We start from the raw sequence: 21,090 nt of genomic DNA on the forward strand, positions 1-21,090 counted from the left end.
CTGAGGTACCAGTACAGTTGAAACCCCTAAAAAGTGACTCCATTTGGGAAACTACAACCCTTGAGGAATTCATCTAGATATAGTGAGCATTTTGACACCAAGTTTTTTTTTTCTGAATTGATTATAATTGGCCAGCGAAAGTTAAAAAACATTTTTTTTCCAATAAGATGTAGTTTTGCCTAAAATGTTTTAATTTCACAAAAAATGAGAGGAAAAGCCCCCCAACATTTATAAAACAATTTCTTCCCAAGTATGGCAATACCCCATTTGTGGTCATAAACTCCTGTTTGGACACATGGCTGGGTTCAGAAGGGAAGGAGCGCTATTTGGCTTTTGGAATGTAGATTTTGCAGGAATGGTTTGCCATGTCGCTTTTGCAAAACCCCTGATGTACCAAAAACAAAAAACACAAAGTGACCCCCATTTTAGAAACTATACCCCTAAACTTGAATACACTGTAATGATGCAAAGTGAAAATTGCAATTTTTCCACTGATATGCCGTTTCACCACACAATATGTTGTGCTCAGCTTGTGCCACTGTAGAATGGTACCCCATAAATTAAGCGGGTTCTCCTGGGTATGACAACACCATACATGTTGATGTAAACTGCTGTTTGGGCACACTGTATGGCTTAGAAGGGAAGGACCGCCACTTGGGGCGTTGATTTTGCTTGGTAGTAGCTTTGTTTGGAGTTTTATTGGTATTTTAGTTTATAATGTGGGTGCATATGTAATCTGTGCGGAGTACATCAGGGCATAATAAGAGGGTATAATAATGGGGTAAATAATAAAATTATCAATAGATTGTAGTATGCTGTGAAGCAATCACAGTTATGCACATGCCAGTGTCACACCGATAAACGGTGTCCTTTCTTATCCCCCTTTTGTAACACTCTGTACCTTTTTGGGACTTTTCCTCCTTTGTAGTTTGGGAAATTTTGCTGGGAAAGTATTGCCCTGGTATAATACGGACACCCTCGCTTTCAGCAGATGTGCTCTGTCCCTTCCCGCCTTGCTCTCAGATACTAGGGCCTTGATAACCACTTCTTAAAGTTGAAGCAATGTTCCCCTCAGGCCTGCACATCGGGATATTTTTTCATCACCGCCTTACTAATGCCATAACTTTTTTTTTTTGATGGAGCAGTGTGCAAGCTTCTTTTTTTGCAAGACAAGCTGTAGATTTCATTAGTACCATTTTTGGACACGTGCAACTATTTGATCACCTTTGATTTAATTTTTTGGAAGAGGAAATGACCAAAAAACAAGCAATTCTGGAGATAAAATTATTGGGGCTTTCACCTTGCGCCATAAATCGAATGTATTGCAGCTTTTGCACAATAAAATCACTTTTTTTTAAAAAACAAACAAACATTTGTTTTCTGCGTCGCCATATTCTTACAGTTTGTTCATACGCTGTGTTTTCAGACGTATTTTTTGGTGCGTAAACCCCCCCAAAATACACCTGAAAAAATGATAGCTAAACGCCTACAATCATCTGCTCATTGTACGAAACGCAATTTTTCCCATTGATTTCAGACTGGGCGTTTTTTACGCCGCCATTTTAAAAAAAACTAGCATGTCAGTTCTTGAGTCGCTTTTGGAGCGGTTTTCATTGTGTCAATGGAAAACCTGATCCAAAAACGTATAGGAAAAAAAAGGCCTAAAAAAAACAGTTTCAGCTTAAAAAACGGCTGAAGATTAGAGACTGTTTTTTCTGAAAACAGCTCCGTAATTTTCAGCCGTTTTTGACTCCGTGTGAACATACCCTAAGACCCAAAACATTATTTTTTGTGCAGCAAGAAAGCGGTGTCAGGGCATTTTTTTGCGGGACGGGCTTTCGCTTTTATTGGTACTATTTTGGGGTAAATGTGACTTATTAAATTTTTTGGGAGGAGATATGACCTAAAAACAGCGATTCTGGGGTTGTTTTTCATATTCTTTTCTTACGGCGTTCACTGTGTGGGATAAATTATGTAATAGTTTTATAGTTTGGGTCGTTACGGACGCGGCAATACAAATTACGTATAGTTTTTTTATTTTTTCCAATAATAAGACTTTATTTTTATAAACTTTTTTTTTTCGCCCCACTAGGGGAGATGAAGGCTTGCAACACTGACCGCTATACGAATACATTACACTACCTACGTAGTGCAATGTATTAGAGCGGTCAGTGTGACAAGATCAGCAAGTCTATTAGGACTTGCCAAAGGCGGGTCCTAACAGGCTTCGGTACTTGACAGACCAGGAGCCCATTGTTAGGCCTCCAGTTGCCATATCAATCATCGGAACTCCCGCAATCGCGTTGCGGGGATTGCGATTCGCTGAAAACCCCTCAGATGCTGCGGTCGCTATGGAGTGTGGCATCTGAGGGGTTAATCTGCCGGATCGGAGGCTAGTTCTGGTCCTGGCCGTACAGGAGGGTATCAGCTGTAGTATACAGCTGATATCCGGCAGTGATTGTTCGTGCTCCGCTTCAGAGACAGCACCATTACGTAACTGTACTTCGGTTTGTGGGAACCACTTCCCGACTGCACCGTATATATAAGGTGCATGTCGGTAAGGGGTTAACAAAAACCCCCCGCAAAATGATAGGAAGTAAAAAGCAACACAGGGGGAATCAATGGAGGTCCCAGTTTATGTCCTCCATCCTCACAAACTAATGTAGCCTTCTAACATGTATATGGGTATTTATATTTTGTGAATTATGAATATCTAGAATACTGTATTGTACACCAATAATCACTCCAAACATACCATGTTAAATGTAGGGGCAGACCTACCATTGGCGCAGTAGGTAAGGGGGCCCACTGTCACCTTAAGGCAACCCTCTTCTGTCTGTTAGATTGCATGTAAATGCCTGAGTTGATGAATTTTAAAGAGGCTCTGTCACCAGATTTTGCAACCCCTATCTGCTATTGCAGCAGATCGGCGCTGCAATGTAGATAAGAGGAACGTTTTTTTTTGGTTTTTTTAAACGAGCATTTTTGGCCAAGTTATGACCATTTTTATATTTATGCAAATGAGGCTTTCTAAAGTACAACTGGGTGTGTATTGTGTATGTACATCTGGGCGTTTTTACTTCTTTTACTAGCTGGGCGTTGTGAATGGAAGTGTATGATACTGACGAATCAGCATCATCCACTTCTCTTCGTTACTACCCAGCTTCTGGCAGTTCAGACACAGCGTGTTCTCGAGAGATCACGCTGTGACGCCAGGTCCTGCATCGTGTCGGACGAGCGAGGACACATCGGCACCAGAGGCTACATTTGATTCTGCAGCAGCATCGGCGTTTGCAGGTAAGTCGATGTAGCCTCTGTCGCCTGGTGCCGATGTGTCCTCGCTCGTCCGACACGATGCAGGACCTGGTGCAGGAAATGACGTCACAGCGTGATCTCTCGAGAACACGCTGTGTGTCTGTGCACTGCCAGAAGCTGGTTGGTAACGAAGAGAAGTGGATGATGCTGATTCGTCAGCATCATACACTTCCATTCACAACGCCCAGCTAGTAAAAGAAGTAAAAACGCCCAGATGTACACACACAATACACTCCCAGTTGTACTTTTACTTTAAACACGCTCAGTTGTACTTTAGAAAGCCTCATTTACATAAATATAAAAATGGTCATAACTTGGCCAAAAATGCTCGTTTAAAAAAAAAAACTAAAAACGTTACTCTTATCTGGATTGCAGCGCCGATCTGCTGCAAAAGGAGATAGGGGTTGCAAAATCTGGTGACAGAGCCTCTTTAAGGCTAACAATTACTGATGAATTGTTGGGGACATAAGGGGGTGATTTATGATGAAATATTGGAGAGCAAAGGGCCCATATAGTGTTCTTGCACAGGGGCCCTCAGCTGCCTGTGTTCGCCCCTGGTTAAATGTATATATTGTTAACAAGGCAATTTCTCAATAATAACCCTAGTTAGTAATGTTGGCTTTAAATGGACAAAAATCAAGCAAATGTAGTAAGGGCAGCTACTGGATGCATTTGAGACCTATTCATGGATGGGCAGATAACGCACACAATTGCTTGTCCATGATGCAGGTTTGTTGTACCTATTTGAATGGGGCTTGGCTGCAAAATAGATTTAAGCTGCTCACAGGCATTAGGCTTTCTTCAGCAGATCCAGCTCAGCTATATTCTCTATGGTCCTCATAAATCCTGGCCGTTCATTTTGTCCCTGCAGCCTCAGATCAGCGTCACCAGTTTTATTCTGTTGCAGATCTTTCTTCCCGCCATCAAAAAAAGATGCATAGTAATAGGGGGTAAACTCAGGTGGGATATCTGCACACAACCTTTAGCTGGCAATTATCTAAGGTCTATAGTAATATTTGCTGAAGCCTTCATTGATGTCTACCTTTCCTCTCTACTTCATAGACCAGTACAAAACCAAAAGACTAGCACATGAAAGACTAGAAGAACAGAACGTGATGTGTAGATAACAGGATGATGGATTTTTAGCTTAAAATTACCCAGGAGAAGCAGCAAAGACTAGACATTTACAAATACCAGTGTTTAAACCATGCAATAGTTAACTATTAAAAGTTACACTCTGTTCACACTGCCTTCGCCCTGTGCCTTGGACTTGTGTCGGGAAAGTTCCCGGCCAAAATAACATAAAAAATAGCAACACGATTAAGGCTATGTTCACATCAGCGTCAGGTTCCGTTCGACCTTTGTCGGACGAACGGAAAGCCAAAAGAAAACCATAGCTACCGTCTGCATTGCCATTGATTTCAATGGTAATGTATCAGTTGGTTTCCGTTCCGGAAAGTTTTTTTTCGCGGAAACAGTGTAGTCGACTTACCTAAGGCAAACATTTACCAAATGGAATAAATATTTATCCTGAAAAAATAAGCTAGTGTGGGCATAAAACATTAATTTCTCACTGACAACCTCACATCTCTACATATAGAAGTTTATACTATGATCACGCACATCTCTACTTCTTGGAGTACACCTTAGATGACATATACAAGAAGATTAGTCACAACTGTTTTCATACTGTAATAATGGTCTTGGAGTTCTACCTACAGGTCTGACAAGCGTATATTACAAACAAAACGTCCTATTATTCATCTCGGCCTCTCCTATATATAGCTTCTGCTCGGTGTGTGATGTAGACCAGTTTCCTGTCCTCTATTTTAAGAGAGCAATCGGTCTAAAAATGAAAAGGTAACGAATGACAGGGCACATTTTAGGAGTTATGCTGGCGACGGAGGAGAAGATCATTAAAATGTTGTTCCTTATGTCACAGAGGGCAGGGTGAACTGAAGATTAAATAGTTGATAAAGTCTGTAATTTAGAGGTTGTTGAAACAAACATTTCTGTTAGAACCGCCAGATAAAACACAGTGCATCTAATAGGAGGGCACACGTGCTGGAGGAAGGAACGCTTTTTCAAGTCTAAACAATCTTTCTTTGTGCATACCATTAGCTCACTGGCTGCAAATTGATTTGGCCTGTAAGAAGTCGACGACCTTGCAGAACAAGTCACACAAGAACAGGGACAACTGTGGTCTTTTCAATGTTCTCATGTTACCGATGGCCATAGACACGAGATTGAAAACGGATGTCAGATGCGCAATACTTTTGAATGATAGCGTCACAAACATATACAATCATGCACATAAAAAAGTTGTCCGACAAAATGTAAACCCCCCTTCGGGTGCTCTTTTATAGAATCTGATTAGCTGTAGATCGCCCATTTGTAACATAAAGTTCCCATTATGACACTAGATGATTTTTTTTAAAGAAAAAAATCTGTCAATTAATGGGCAACAATCCTGAAAAAGCTATAATCGTGCAATTCAGCCAGTTTATGATTGCATTGATTAGCAGTTATCAAATAATGGTAAAAAATCTGGCTTCACCCCTACAAACAATTGGAAAAAAGGCTTTGCCGCATATAAACAACACTGGAAAGTGAAGAGCCATTTAAAAACGTACATTTTAAATGATGATAATTTTAGACTAAAAATATACAACATTTCATCATATAAATGTCCCAAATAAATAAGTCATTTCATATTGAGCTTCAATATTGTCCCAAAACCAGTGCAGATACTTCTACTTCCAACCATGGTTCCGACGTTCTTTTCACAAGGTATGCCACGAATGGGAAGCGGGGATGTTTTGTGGTTGGGACATTCTTTTCTTCACAAGGGTGGTGTGCCCATTATAAAAAAAAATGGCCCTATTATTCAAACTCGTTCAGTCCTTCTTCAGTAATAGGGTAATTGTAACTACATGGGCCCTGTACGGGAACCTGTCCCAAAGGTACCTTTAATATGCCCCGTCTTCCCAACGCATTTCATTCTGAAGTATTTTAGAACTCCTCAGGGTAGCAAAGTTGACTTAAGCCTGGCTAATCACAATAATGGGGCGTGAACTGAACCAGGGCAGGAGGGTGAAGTACACACGTTGGATTTAGGACAATATTGGAGCACAATATGAAGTTACTTGTTTAATAGGATATTTTTAGTTTCAATTTATTATCAATTAAAAGTAGTCCTTACCAGTAAATGCGGGTCTATTACAGTCTGGATACCTCTCTGCACACGGAAAGAGAATTTAATGAAGCATTAAATTAAAATGACTAAATTAGAAAATCTATTAGACCAGAAGACCTGTTTCAGTTCACAAATTCTTCAGCTTGCTAGGAGAAAATAGAGTACTGCTTTGGGAAGACCAGACCCAGATGATTTGCAAGACTGAAGAACAGTTTATTCTAGTGTCAGAATGGAAAACTCCATCCGACTTTCTAAGTTGAACTTCCTGAATTAGCGAACAGTGACTACGAGGCAAAGCTTCCTCAGAATTCACATTTAACTTAGTCCAATGCGATCTGGAAATAGATTTATGCATGTTATGAATACAATGAATAGTTCCTACAGTGACTCAATGTTTATTGGCCTAAAACTTTGTAGTATATCTAAACTGTGTTGGTATGAAGTTGTGTGAGAGTTATATATTTATTACCCAAAACAGGAAAGGATCCCATCATTGCTAAGGCAGGAAAACAATTAGGAAATGTTTTCATGCATTCCCATGAAGCGATCCAATCCAATATTTGGCTATATACACACATAGATAGATATATATATAGATATAGATAAATATATATATATATATCTATCTATATCTATATCTTATAGTGTCCTAATAAGGCCTTAAACTAGCCATAAATCATCCTCTCAGATGTCAGGGGACAGTCGGGCTGCCACCATATACATTAAATTGTTGGAAGATCCCGTCACCGTATGTGAACGTCCAGCTTTACCGTAAGGCTGACTAAACTAGATCCTGTTGGAAAAACATACAAAAATATTGATCCTAAGATTGCATGTGAAGTTTAACAGAAAATATAGAAACTGCTTCAGCAGTTATTCTTTCTAGCCTCTATATTTCTGTATGTAATTTTTCTGAAAATAATCAAATAAAAGCAACCCCTCTACTTCTATCAGATGTGAAAGAATCTGCTACATTTAGTCGGGTTGAGAGTGAAGCACAGCTCTATATAATTAAATTATGAGGCACAGAACATTAATTCAGAAGTCTACATGAGGTCTTCCTGACGCCCATAGCGCTTTATTTATATGCCAATATCCTGCTGGACTTTTCCACTGTTTAACTTCAACAATTTGCCTCAAAGTTATTTGAAATATCTCCAAGTCTACCTCTGACAATAGATCAAAACACGCTCATATTTTATCATTTCTTTATTTAGTTAAACATTCATCTATGAACAGGGCATAAAATAAAAGCTCCTTCAAAGTTTGAACATTGCTGCCTACTGAGAAGGAAGTCACTGTCCATCGGTCAGAAAGTTCTTTTAGTTTAAGAGGAATTCATGATACCCTAGTTGAGAACTTTAAAAATAAATAACTATCAGGTTAGCCAGCACAAAGTGTGGAGACATGCATACACTGTAAGCCAAAAGTAAGAAAGACCCATCACATGGGTAAAATCTAGCGGTTATTTTTTTTTTAAAAACACAAAAAAAAACTAAAAATAAAACAGCACGGATATCGGCAGCACAACCAGCCTCAAGACCAAACAATATATCTCCTAACCTCAGGGGAGTGCCCACAGTATGGCCTCATGCACGTCCATTATTTTTTATGAGCCTGGACCACAGAACACAGCCGTTATAAGACATGTCCGTTCTTTCTGCGATCCAGGCTCCTGGGCCATGCACGGACCGTACAGGCTCATAGAAAATAATGGACGTGGCCATGTGCACGGCCCGCGATTTGCGAGAGGCTCACGGGTGACACTTCGCGGCCGGCGGACCCGAAAAATCACGGTCTTGTGCATGAGGCCTTAATAACCCTGGTCCAAGGGAAACAAATCCAAAAATTAGGGGTCCAAATTAATTTAGGGGTCTGATTGGGGTGTGTATTAATTTAGGGGGTCTGGTCAGGGTTCTAAATTAGTTTATAGATCTGGTCGGCATCAGAATGAATTTGGTCATCTGGTCTGATATCTACACAGGTGACATGGGTGCCATGTGTGAGGAGAAGGTGGAGACTTCATTCAGGTGTGCCACGAAAGATGTAAGAGCCTACAGGAGCGAGAAGCAGCAGCCAGCACTGGAACTTGGCGAGTGACTCCACTGTGTAAATGCAACAGCTTGAGTGCAAGGATTTTTTTTTATTATTTTTTTGCTCCTCTGCACACCTAGTGTTTCCACCTTGGCCTTCACAGAGGCCCTGCCCACCAGTCTCTCCCCCCTGCCCGGGTGCGTATCTCCCTGGCCCCACTCCCACAGAGTCCTCCCATTTAGCTTCTCTCCCTTGTCCGCTGACTATCTCCCGTATCTGTCCTGCCCCACCACAGAATCACTGTCAGTTTGCGTTTCACCCTGACCCAACACCTTGACTGAATGGGGCCCAGAAGTTTCTGAAGGCGGCCCCGATATCAAGAATACAGCTATGTCTCCATACAACAATAGTAGGAGAAAGGGACATGCAATCACATTTCTAACCATCTCGAGTTACCAAGGCAACGGTTATTGTGAGGTAGCAATGGCTAGGAGTAACAACAGCTCAGCCACAAAGCAGAGAGTCAAAATACAAAGTCACAAAGAAGGGAGTCAAAATACAAAGTCACAAAGCAGGGAGTCAAAATACAAAAAGTCACAAAGCAGGGAGTCAAAATACAAAGTCAAGTGTTGAAGTTTGTAGCAGGTAAACCTCGATAGTTTTCAGCTGCAACACTTACTACTGAGTTCTGAACTACTACTGGAAACAAAACGAATAGTCGGGAGATACATGGATTGATTTTCCCCAGCAGAATAGATTTATACCTGAAAACACCATAAGCAGCGCAAAGCGTTAACTAGAACGGCCTAGACTGGAGCAGTGGAAATATGTTCTGGAGTTAGAAATCTCGTTTCAACATCTGGCGGTCCAATGGATGACTCTAGTAGACCAATTCCAAGATAAATGTACAATGCTAACTGTTACGTATGACGGAGGAGAATAGTTTTTGGCTGTTGACTAAATGAGTTGATCAGGGTCTATTCCTAGCAGTCAAGGAAATCTTACATTATATAGTATACAAGGTCATTCTAGAGAATTGTACACGGACAACAGCTTGAAGGTCCCCTCCGTTTTAGCATGCCAAAACCCCAGTGCACAGAATTTGGTCTAAATAAAAAAAATTTGGTGTGGGAGAAGGTGACTGGCCTACCTAGTTCAAATACAATATAAAAGTTTAGGGATGAATTGGTATACTGACTATAAAGCCTGGTTCACACGTAGCATAAACACTGCAGATTTTCCGCAAGAGAGATTTAAATGTGGAAAGTTGGCAGCGTATTACAGTACCAGCAAAGTGGATGAGATCTGAACAAATCTCATCCACGCGCTGCGTAAAAAAAAAACGTTCATTAGTGACCTGTGGTACGGGTCTTGTTAATCTGCAGCATGTCAATCCATGCTGCGGAATCGCTGGTTTTCTGTTGTGGGTGTTCCCTATTGAATTCAACGGGGCAGTAAAGCCGCAACAAAAAGCAGAAGTCGCGATTTGTGAAAAAAGCTGCGATTACGCCGCAAAAAAACCACGAATGCGAAAAAAGTCTATACTTACCCAGATATCTCTATTCCTGTATCAAGCCCAGTCTCCAGGGATGACGTTTCATCCCATGTGACTGCTGCAGCAATCGCATGGGATGAAATGTCATCCCAGGAGCCCGGGCTGCAGGACGTAAGATGGGATGCGTTGCCATGGCCAAGCTTAGACTTTTTTTTTTTTTTTATGTGCGGTTTTCCGCAGTAGTCATTCTGGGCAAAATAAACTGCAACAAAATTTGGTGCGGATTTTCCGTCAGAATTCCCTGTGGCGTCCAGGCTGGATACGCGGTGTAGCTTTACACAGCGTATCCGCCCTGTGTGAACATGCCCTTAAAGTTTCACCAAACATTGACGGCCGACCTCAATAATGCGCTTCTGGTTGAATTGAAGCAAGTCTCTGCAGCCATGGTTTAAAATGTGGCGGAAAGCCTTCCTAGAATAACAGAAGGAGAGGTAAAACATTGCATAATAATCTGACCCCACAAAATATTGTTATAATACCGTAAGAACATGGCATATATGTTCCGGGGTGGAAAGGAAGGGGGGAGATTTCAAAGGGCGACAGAGCAGGTTTTAGTTTTAATTGTCCTATTATCCAAATTATAACGTAAGAGTTTTGGTTTTTTTTTGACAGTCATTTTTTTCTGTCTAAACCTAGTCACACCAAACATTCACATTCTAAACCTTCCTCAGCTCTGCAGTGAATAATCAGGTTAGACATATTACCATCTAAGATTTATTACATGCCTTAAGGCTGGAAAGAAGTATTTGTCAGCATTCAAGAACCTGAGAAAATACTCCACGTATAAAGGGATTGGTTTTCCCCACGACACTATTTTCATGGCTTCAGCTTAGCACAAACAATCAGGGTATATTTCACACATGGCAGATTGGTTGCAGCAATGTCTGTGACTGTTCCACTCATCTGAACGGGGGTGCAGAAATCCATGCACATGCTGCAAAAACCACCTCATTCAGATGTATGGAATGGAATTTCACTCGCAGAAATTTCTGAAACAAATCGGACGATATGAACATACCCTCAGGATGGATTCACACACAGCATTTTGCTGAATTTTCCGTGGAATTTTATTTGGCGTTTTTCAGTGTTATTTTTTGTGGTCAAAATTGCTACGCCAGCTGTTATTTTAAAGTCTATAGTGAATTATTGAAAAGGCTACAAAAAAGCATATGTTTTTGGTGGGTTTTTTTTTTTTTGTTTTTTTTTTTTATAAAACTCTGCATGGTGAGGGTATGGCGTTTCTCTATAGGACTAGAAAAACGCATGTTTTAAAAGGTTCAGGTTCCGACAACATGTTCATAGACCTGACAATAATCATTAATGATCAGACTGCAAGTGACGACCATTAACAGTCCTTATGTCTATAACACTAAATCACCAAACCGCATACCATGGGCGAATCAATTGGCCGAGTTTTCACTTTAATTCTCTAAAAGAGAATCAGACACAGGAAATTGAATTCAGTATTGCAAATCTACAAGAACTGAAATGCATCATATTTAATTGGAGTAGTTGAAATGTAAGATGTTGCTTAGACAAGTACGGGTGTTGGCATCCGGTGGCTCTCTTCACAGCGTGCAAAACTGCAAGTCCCGGCAAGCAATGAAAGACAAATCTAGTGGTTTTCGGGACGGCAAATAGTGTTTCTAAGGGCTCATTCAGACGAGCGTACTACTCGTCCTTGTGCTGTGCATTAAAGAGGCTCTGTCACCACATTATAAGTGGCCTATATTGTACATGATCTGATCGGCGCTGTAATGTAGATTACAGCAGTGTTTTTTAGTTCGAAAAATGATCATTTTTGACAGAGTTATGACCTATTTTAGCTTTATGCTAATGAGTTTCTCAATGAACAAGTGGGCGTTGTACAGAGGAGTGTATGACGTTGACCAATCAGCGTCATACACTTCTCCCCATTCATTTACGCTGCAGATAGCGATATAGCTATATCGCTAATTGCATTTACATAAACATACTATAACGCTACTCATGTGTCATGACAATGAATATACATTACCTCCAGCCAGGACGTGATGTCTATTCATTCTCCTGACCACTTCTGTAGCGTCTCGGTGATTTACAGCACAGCAAAGAAAGATCTCGCTGTGAATGACCGCTTACAGCGTAATCTCGCGAGACTACACCTGCTATGTTGTAAATAGGAGACGCGCTACAGAAGTGGTCAGGAGAATGAATACACATCACGTCCTGGCTGGAGGTAATGTATATTCATTGTCATGACACATGAGTAGCATTATAGTATGTTTATGTGGCTGCACATAGTGATATAGCTATTTCGCTGGTGCTGTGTAAATGAATGGAGAGAAGTGTATGACGCTCATTAGTCACCGATTGGTCAGCGTCATACACTCCTCTGTACAACGCCCACTTGGTCATATAGTAAAACACGCCCAGTTGTCCAATGAGACACTCATTAGCATAAAACTAATATAGGTCATAACTCCGTCAAAAATGATCATTTTTCTAAATAAAAAAACACTGCTGTAATCTACATTACAGCGCCGATCACATCATGTACAAGATAGGCCACTTATAATGTGGTGACAGAGACTCTTTAAAATCACTCACATCACATGGACCCAGGCAATTTAATGGGGCTATTCACACATGCGTTGTTTTTCACGCATCGTGTATCCGTTGCGTGAAACTCACTGCATGTTCTATATTGGTGCGTTTTCACCCACCTAGTCGCCCATTGAAGTCTATGGGTGCATGAAAACCAAGGACCGCACACGGACGACATCAGTGTGAAGTATGTGTTTCACAAATAAAATACATAAAAAAGCAGAGAAATAAATGTAACAAAAAAATAAAGTGCTTGCACGGACGTGATAAACGCATGCCACACGCAAAGCACACGGATGTCAATATGCAGCGTACACGGAAAAGAAATGTGGGAAAAACTACCAGAATTTGGACTTCGATACCGATACTTTGTGTAGTATTGCGATACTCTAATACCAAAACGATATTGGCAACAAAAGAAAAAAAAAATTATGTTATGTGAGTCATGTGGTGTGCTGAATTTTGAACCTCCATGTGCCTCACGATAATAGTAATTAACCCCATCATATTCCTCCCAGTCATAATGGACAACATTGGGTAATGCGTGAGGTACATGATGGGGTTAATTAGTATTAATGTGAGGCACATGGAGGTTCAAAATTCATAATACCTCGTGCCTCAGAAAGAAAGTAGTTTTTATTTTCTTTTTTAACAGCGTAAACATAATAAATGAAGCTATATATTTGTTAGGGTCATGACAATACCGAAAGTGTGTATATTTTATGTATTGAGACTTATTTTAATTTTTACTGTTAAATTTTTGTTATTTTTAAACTTTAATGTACAGGCATATATCTATATACCAGTCCATTAGCCTGTGTACTGATAGTACACAGGCACTAGTTAGGCCATACCGAAGTATGCCCTAACAACAAGAAATATGGTCAGACAGTCCTGGGGTCCTTGAATGGACTCTGGGCTGTCTGCCCATATATGGTATGTCTCTCAATCACGTCACAGGGATTCCCCGTGGCGCAATCCAAAGGGCCCCCCCCTTCTAATTTTCCCCTTGAATGCTGCGGTCAGCTTTGATCGCAACATTCAAGGGAATACCGGCAGAGGTCAGAGATTTCTCTGATCTCTGCCGTTAGAGCGGGTTTGCGGCTGTGCAATACTCCGCTCCTGACAACAAGTGTATGGGCGCAGTCAGCATGAGGTGATGCGACCAGCGCTGCACTAATAAGCGGCAGCGCCGGCACTGAAGACAGAGAACATGGGGGTGTTTTGCAGTGCAGCGAGGGTCACATCACCTCATTCTGAATGCACGCACCCACTTGTCAGGAGCGGGGCAATGGCTGACGGAAACCTCCAAGGGAATCCCTCAACAGAAGGGCAACAGTGATGTGAACAGGCCCTAACAATGCACAAGTTAATAAAATGTAACCTGCTCGATAATCTCTAAATAGAACACTATGGAGCAGGTTTACACTCTACAGAAGACAATAATGCTCTCCAGATTAGGGATGGGTAACCTTCAGCCCTTGTGCTGTTCTTCCGCCAGCTCAAGAAAATCCTTATTGTTGGAAAATACCATATGTGGGGATAGTTTAGAGAGTGCCTTTCAGGGTAAAATGAATGTATTAAACTGGCTTTTCTTCATTGTTCATATTGCAGGACATTATTCAGAAACCATCCCTGCAATGTGTTGTTTGTGCATCTGTGGGGAATACAGAAAACATATAGAACATTGGTAAATAATCTATTTAGAAGTAATCCACTAAGAATTTAGAAAAATAGTAAAATTGTAAGACCTCATAAAATGTGCCGCAGTTTCTTGTGCACCATACAATGATGTAATGCAGAGGTATTCTCTCCTAGAAGAAATTCTTAGTAATACGCCGCCCGAAAATGCATGTCACTTTTTTATCTATTTTTTTCGAAATTGAGACATGAGCAATTGACAACAATGGAGCTACAATATGGCCCAAAGAAGTGTATGAGTTGAACAGAGCCATAATACACCAACACGCACGAGGCTTAAAGGATTTGTCCAGAACCCAAAAAATTGACGGCCTACGCTCAGGACAGGCCATCAATATCTGATCAGTTGGGGGCAGACTCCCGCCAATCAGCTGTTTTGAAGGGGACGAGGTGCTCATATGAGCGCTGCTTCCACTTCATTTCCTTTGCTGCACACACTGTAAATTGCCTACACACTTGTAGCGCCGGTTCACAGTATTACAACCGTCGCCATTGTCCAAGTCCAGGAGCCAATGGGACATCTTTACGAATACTGGTGCACCAGTACTAAAACCGTGTTGATGAATACAGCGCAGATACTGAGCTGTAACAAGGTCTTACACGTCATAGCTCAATGACACGGTTTTTGTAACTATGTTATATGGCAATGAACTTGAAAGACACCATCTTTTCCCTATACTTTAAGTGGCAGGGAAAAAAAAAAACATAGCTTTGATAGAGGACATTCAGCTGGAACTTCATTGCACTAGAAAAATAGCACAATGACATTTATAAATATGCCCCAATGTGACTTGGACATCAATCTGAACTTTCACCGACATCAACAGAAAACACCCCAAAAGAACTCCAGCAGAAAATTTGTAGCTGCACGCTCTACCTGTTAGCCCCGCAGTAAGGTCTCAGCAGTCACTTGCATGCATATTGCAACAGAGGTAAAAAGATTTGTCATATACTTGATCATTACCATCATACACAGCTGCAAGAAGACAAAAATAGTTTTTTTTTTTTTATAAAGCTCCAACATGTTTTGCAGCGGTTTCCAATTAGGAGAGGCAACAAAAAAGTAAAGTGCAATCAAAACAAATGAACAATGAAACAAAAGTGGAAAGGACCCAATAAGATGGATATTACCAAAGAAATCAGAAACATGCCATTGATGTGCCTGAAGAACCAAACAGAGTGAAAAAAAACAACCTTTATCCACATAAACCTGACACCACATAACAAAAAGGCCATCCCTTTCTCAATGTAATAACCTACTTTTCATAATATAACCATGTAGTTACATAAGGCCTAGGAAGACTTCTGAATCAAATGGGTTATTATTCTAGGGAGAAATGAAACACCACAAACAATATTGTGAAAATGTGAAATACGGTGGGAAGTCATAGGGGACTGGATGGAAAAGTATCAAGAAAAATCTTGGAGACTTAACAAGCGTATATTCTCTGAAAGAGGTTCATGGCTACGCTCATGTTCCCTATTTATAGTCATTTTTCAATAATAAAAGTAATGGGAATTTACAACCGCACACAGCCGTCTACAGCAGTGTATATGCCATACAACATTTCTGCAAGGACATAGAACTGAATGCCCATTTTGGTGCCCAAGCAGACACCAGAATTCCAGTTAACGCTTTTGGTAGATAGTAGAGGATGATTCTTCTGGTTGGAAGGTCTTTGTCTATCAATGACAGGAAAACACATCACGCATAGTATGATTTGTTATGCATGATGTCACGCCTGTCCTATCACGCACACTGATTTAATGATGGGAAACATCACTCTGCTTTACCAATAAAGAAAGCAAGAGCCTAGAAAACTGCTCCGAGCTCCAGCTGCAAGTTGGGACAGGACAGGAGATGAAAGCTTAAGTGATGAGTATACACTGAACCTGCGCTGACTCACAGAGGTGTGGAAGGAGGCTGCTGCTTTTCAGAAAATGCCACTTTATGATCGGTGGAAAGCTCACATTAAATTGTTTTACAATCGCAAAGGTAGATGAACGCATTTGTGTTGCGGAAAACCGAGCCCTCTCCTTGTACTGCGGATAGAAATGATCTGGTAAAGGGGCCTGAGCGGTGCTGCAGTCTTAGGAGGCCTTTCCATGCATAGCTCACCAGTGTCCTTCCAAGTGTTCTCAGCTGCCAGCCTATAGCATACATCTCCAGACCACAACATGTGCATGCTGTTAACGCCAGGCATTCCCAAAGAACACCCCCTCCCCTGCAATCCATGAAAACACACAATCCTAGGGCAGTTCTCAGAATGAAATGACAATTCCTGTTCTTTAAATAGTAAACACTCAAGTAACACAACTAGTCATGTCACGAGGCGACTCCAAAGCACGGTGCTCATGTCACAGTCATTTAAACCCCTTACAGGATCTGATATTTTCTATATGGCTTGGCATTTTTTAGGCATATCAATTAAAGTGGATGTTGATTTCCATAGATTCCTATGCAGGAACAGACACTCATCTAGGACAAGGACCCCCTTTGAGGCCTGTTTCTACACAGTAGTTGGCATAAGTGAGTCAAATTAGGGATATGGTTATGATGCCAATCCTCCTGTTTACACATATCAAGGCAATGTACCAACCTAGTAATATCTGGCCTGAGAGTGCTTTATATTGTATGTATACACATCAGTTTCCACAAATGTCTATAAATACTCATTATCTGCATTCAAGCAATCGCTTAATGTAAACAACTGCAACAAAAAGCAAAATAAACACAAAACGGATACAATGTATCACTCTCAAGCAGCAATTCCAGCCAAGCCAGGAGCCGGGGCTCATTCACACATGACAAGTCCAGGTGACATGTCCTGAGCTGCCCAACATAGGATACATTCCCTGGCTACATGGACCTCTAGCTGGAGCTCATACACGAGGTTCCCAGCACATTCTTCACATTCCCCAAGTGAGCGCCACACAAGAAACAAAAGAGCTGGATGTGAGTGTGTGACCACCATAGGACGGACGGGCTCCCCAACCGTCCCCATCCCTCAGCCTCTATGCAGAGCTCCATTCATTAGCAGGACAATACATGGCAGCTAGGAGGGGTGTGGATACGACCTGGACGGGGGACACAAGCCTCACCTTGCTCTTCACCTCCACGGCGCTGCTCGCCACATAGCGCAGAGTCTGGGACTTACTAAAACTTCGATTCATCTTCACTGCTCGCCCCCCCTCCCCAACGCCACCCAGCCAAGTTATCCCCAGACTGTAGTGTGGGGGGCACAGGTCCCGAGCTTCCCCGGCTATCCGCAGCACAAGCCGGATCCCCACAGACACACGCAGCTGCTCGGTGTCCCTCTGGCTGATGTATTGTGTATCCAGTCCCAGCGTTCCGCTCCCACAGCCCCGCAGTTCTCCCAGTCACGAGCGCCTACTCTGGTAACAGCGCCGCTGCTGCTCCTGTTTGGAATGAGCACAGAGCTGTGAGATCCACAAGAGGCCGAACAGTCCAGCACCGCTCTGTCTCCTTCACAGGAGCTGCAGCGCCATCTTGGCGGCTACTGTTGCTGCAAGCTTGAAGCTGTCACTGGAAGCAAATCGTAATGATTCTCATAAATCACAGGGCTGAGCCTCACAGTAGTACAAGGATAATTCAGAATAATGGAATTAAACACGACAAATCATTTTACATAGCAGCTGTGCTATCGTTTATTATCTCTCACAGTATGCAACGTACATTCAGATATATCTATGGTTTATAATGTGGCCCCAAACTTCCAGCATAATAAATACCCGATAATAGGGTTCCAGCAACAACTGCCCTATAATAGATGCCTCTATATCACATTGACAATCACAAATACCTCCATGTTATGCAAATTATAGATGCCCCCATAAGTACTAGCACCTTAATACTAGCCACAGATGCCTCATAATAGTGTACCAGACCCAGACGCCCACTTAACATTGTACCAGCCTCCGACCCCCGCAACAATTTGACAACCACAGATTCCAGGCACATATGCATACCTCCCAACTTTTGAATTCGGAAAAGAGGGACATTTTTAAGCCACGCCCCTAACCACGACCAATATCCCGCATAAACACATCAAATCATGGCCAGATCCTTCTTCAAATAACAAGATCATGTTCTCACTTCGGATCTCTAGACTTACAAAAAAAAAACTATAGATATCACCAATATTATGGATCAGGTTATATCGTCTTTATGTTACTTTTCCTATCTTGGGTATAAAATTTGCTCATCACGGCGGCAGCAGCTGCAGGACAAACCAAAAGGCTAAGAACAAAGAATGACAAGAGGGAGACCCTGTGGTGGATGACTTTTCAATTGACAGGTAGCAGAGTTACATGATGGGGATTTTTTTTCCAGTTGTGTAACTCGAAACTCTGCTACCGGTCAATGGAAAAATCATCCACCAGAGCCCCCTTGTAGATCGCTCAACACACAGCCCCCTGTACATAGCGCCACACACAGCCCCCTGTAGATAGCTCCACACACAGCCCCCTGTAGATAGCTCCCGACACAGCCCCTGTGTAGATAGCTCCACAGACAGCCCCCTGTAGATAATACCCCACACAGCCCCCTGCAGATAATACCCCACACAGCCCCCCGTAGATAGTGCCACACACAGCCCCCTGTAGATAGAGCCACATACAGTCCCCCTGTAGATAATACCCCACACAGCCCCCCCCGTAGATAGTGCCACACACAGCCTCCCTGTAGATAGCTCCACACACAGCCCCCTGTAGATAGCTCCACACACAGCCCCCTGTAGATAGCGCCACACACAGCCACCCTGTAGATAGCGCCACGCACAGCCCCCCTGTAGATAACGCCACACACAACCCCTTGTAGATAGCTCCACACACAGCCCCCATGCAGATAGCTCCACACACAGCCCCCATGCAGATAGCTCCACACACAGCCCCCTGTAGATAGCTCCACACACAGCCCCCTGTAGATAGCTCCACACACAGCCCCTCTATAGATAGCGCCACACACAGCCCCCTTTTGTACATAGCGCCACACAACCCCCTCCCCCTTGTACATAGTGCCACACAACCACTCTTCCCCCTTGTACATAGTGCCACACAACCCCCCTCCCCACTTGAACATAGTGCCACACAACCCCCTTATACTTTGTGCCACAATGCCGCCAGAGTGGAGAGTGGTAGAGGTAGCCTACTGCTGCTACTCTCCGCTTTGCTTTGACGTCACTCACCATCAGAAGAAGGTAGCAGAAACAGATGTCCCATAACTCACAATTCAGCAACAGATGTCCCATAACACTGCCAGCCACAGAGGTCCCATAACCGTGCCAGCCCCAGATGTACCATAACACTGCCAGCCACAGATGCCCCATAACACTAGCAGCCACAGACATACAATAACACTGGCAGTCACAGATACCCCATAACACTGCCAGTCACAGATGTCCCATAACACTGCCAGACACAGACGTCCTTAACACTGCCAGCCACAGATGCATCATAGCACTGCCAGCCACAGGTGTCCCATAACATTGCCATCCACAGATGTCCCATAATACTGCCATCCACAGATGCCCCATAACATTGCCAGCCACAGATGTCCCATAACACTGCGAGTCACAGATGTACATAGCAATACCAGCTACAGATGTCCCATACCCATACACACTGCCTGCCTCGGTTGTCCCATAACACTGCCAGCCACTTATGGCCCATAACACTGCCAGCCACAAATGTCCCATAACATTGCCAGTCACGTATGTTCCATAAGTGCAACTGAAGGCCCTTGTTCAAAAGCTTTGTGTTGACCCTCACTCTAGCACCTGTTTTTCAAAATTGTACCTACTCACAATAGCTTGCTCCTTTATTTTATTTTTTTTTTAAATTTGTTTTTATTAATTTTCCGTATAAACAACAAAATAACAACATAAAGTCATCTCAGGCGACTTAGTGCACTTGAAAAACATATACTGACTTGCAAGTCAGGCAGATAAGAAAAAAAATAAAATAAATAATACATTCTCTGTGCCTTTATACAGAACGAGAGTTTATACATGTCATTACCATGTCTCCATTGTGCTTATCTCGTCTCAGCGAGTGAACAATCGTGCACTTTAGCCCCCTTCTCGGCCACACAACCGTGGGCCATACTGCTCGGACACATAACCAAACATAGAAACCAACATACTATCAGAAAATAAAACCTTCATTGCCCGCCGCCTCTCCTGTTTACCACGTGACATCCCCCCAGTCCTCCTTTTAGAAGTCTGTTGCATCCATTTCCTGTCCCCCGCTGTCTACACTCCCCCCTTCTACACCCTATCTCAGGCATGTATGGAAGTCCTACTGCAGAATATCCCCAGCCAGCCTCCTCCTCTGATACCATGTAGTGGGTTGGAAGCAGGTATGTGTTTTATCTTTTACTCCTTGGGGTAGTAGAGAAATAAAGCCCTCCCAGATCTGAAAGAAAGTCTTAACCCTTTTTTCCTTCTGGTGTGAAGCCTCCACCCAATCCATCTTCATCATAAAGGATAATTTTTCCAGGAAAACCTGAAGTTGTGGGGCCTGGGTGTGGTTCCACACTTGCAGTATTGCCTTCCTGCCTGCTGCTGCCAATAAATGTAGGATGCGAAGTTCGTGTCGGGTATGATCCTGTGTGCCTGTTTCCACATACCCCAGTATTGCCCATTGGGAGGTCAAAGCAAACTGACCCGTCATGTTGGTCTTT

At 42.5% G+C, this 21,090-nt stretch overlaps 1 protein-coding gene across 1 annotated transcript in view; it reads right to left on the minus strand.

The window, feature by feature from the left end:
* The window catches only part of PARD6G (par-6 family cell polarity regulator gamma), a 129,844-nt gene extending 111,960 nt beyond the window's left edge, over positions 1-17,884 (minus strand). The window contains exon 1 of the mRNA XM_075828397.1: positions 17,490-17,884. Within this exon, the coding sequence (XP_075684512.1) occupies positions 17,490-17,561 (72 nt within the window). The 5' untranslated portion in view covers positions 17,562-17,884. The remainder of the gene's footprint in view (positions 1-17,489) is intronic.
* Positions 17,885-21,090: the final 3,206 nt, after the last annotated feature.

This window comes from Rhinoderma darwinii, chromosome 5 (assembly GCF_050947455.1).
Source record: "Rhinoderma darwinii isolate aRhiDar2 chromosome 5, aRhiDar2.hap1, whole genome shotgun sequence".
Lineage (NCBI taxonomy): Eukaryota > Metazoa > Chordata > Amphibia > Anura > Rhinodermatidae > Rhinoderma > Rhinoderma darwinii.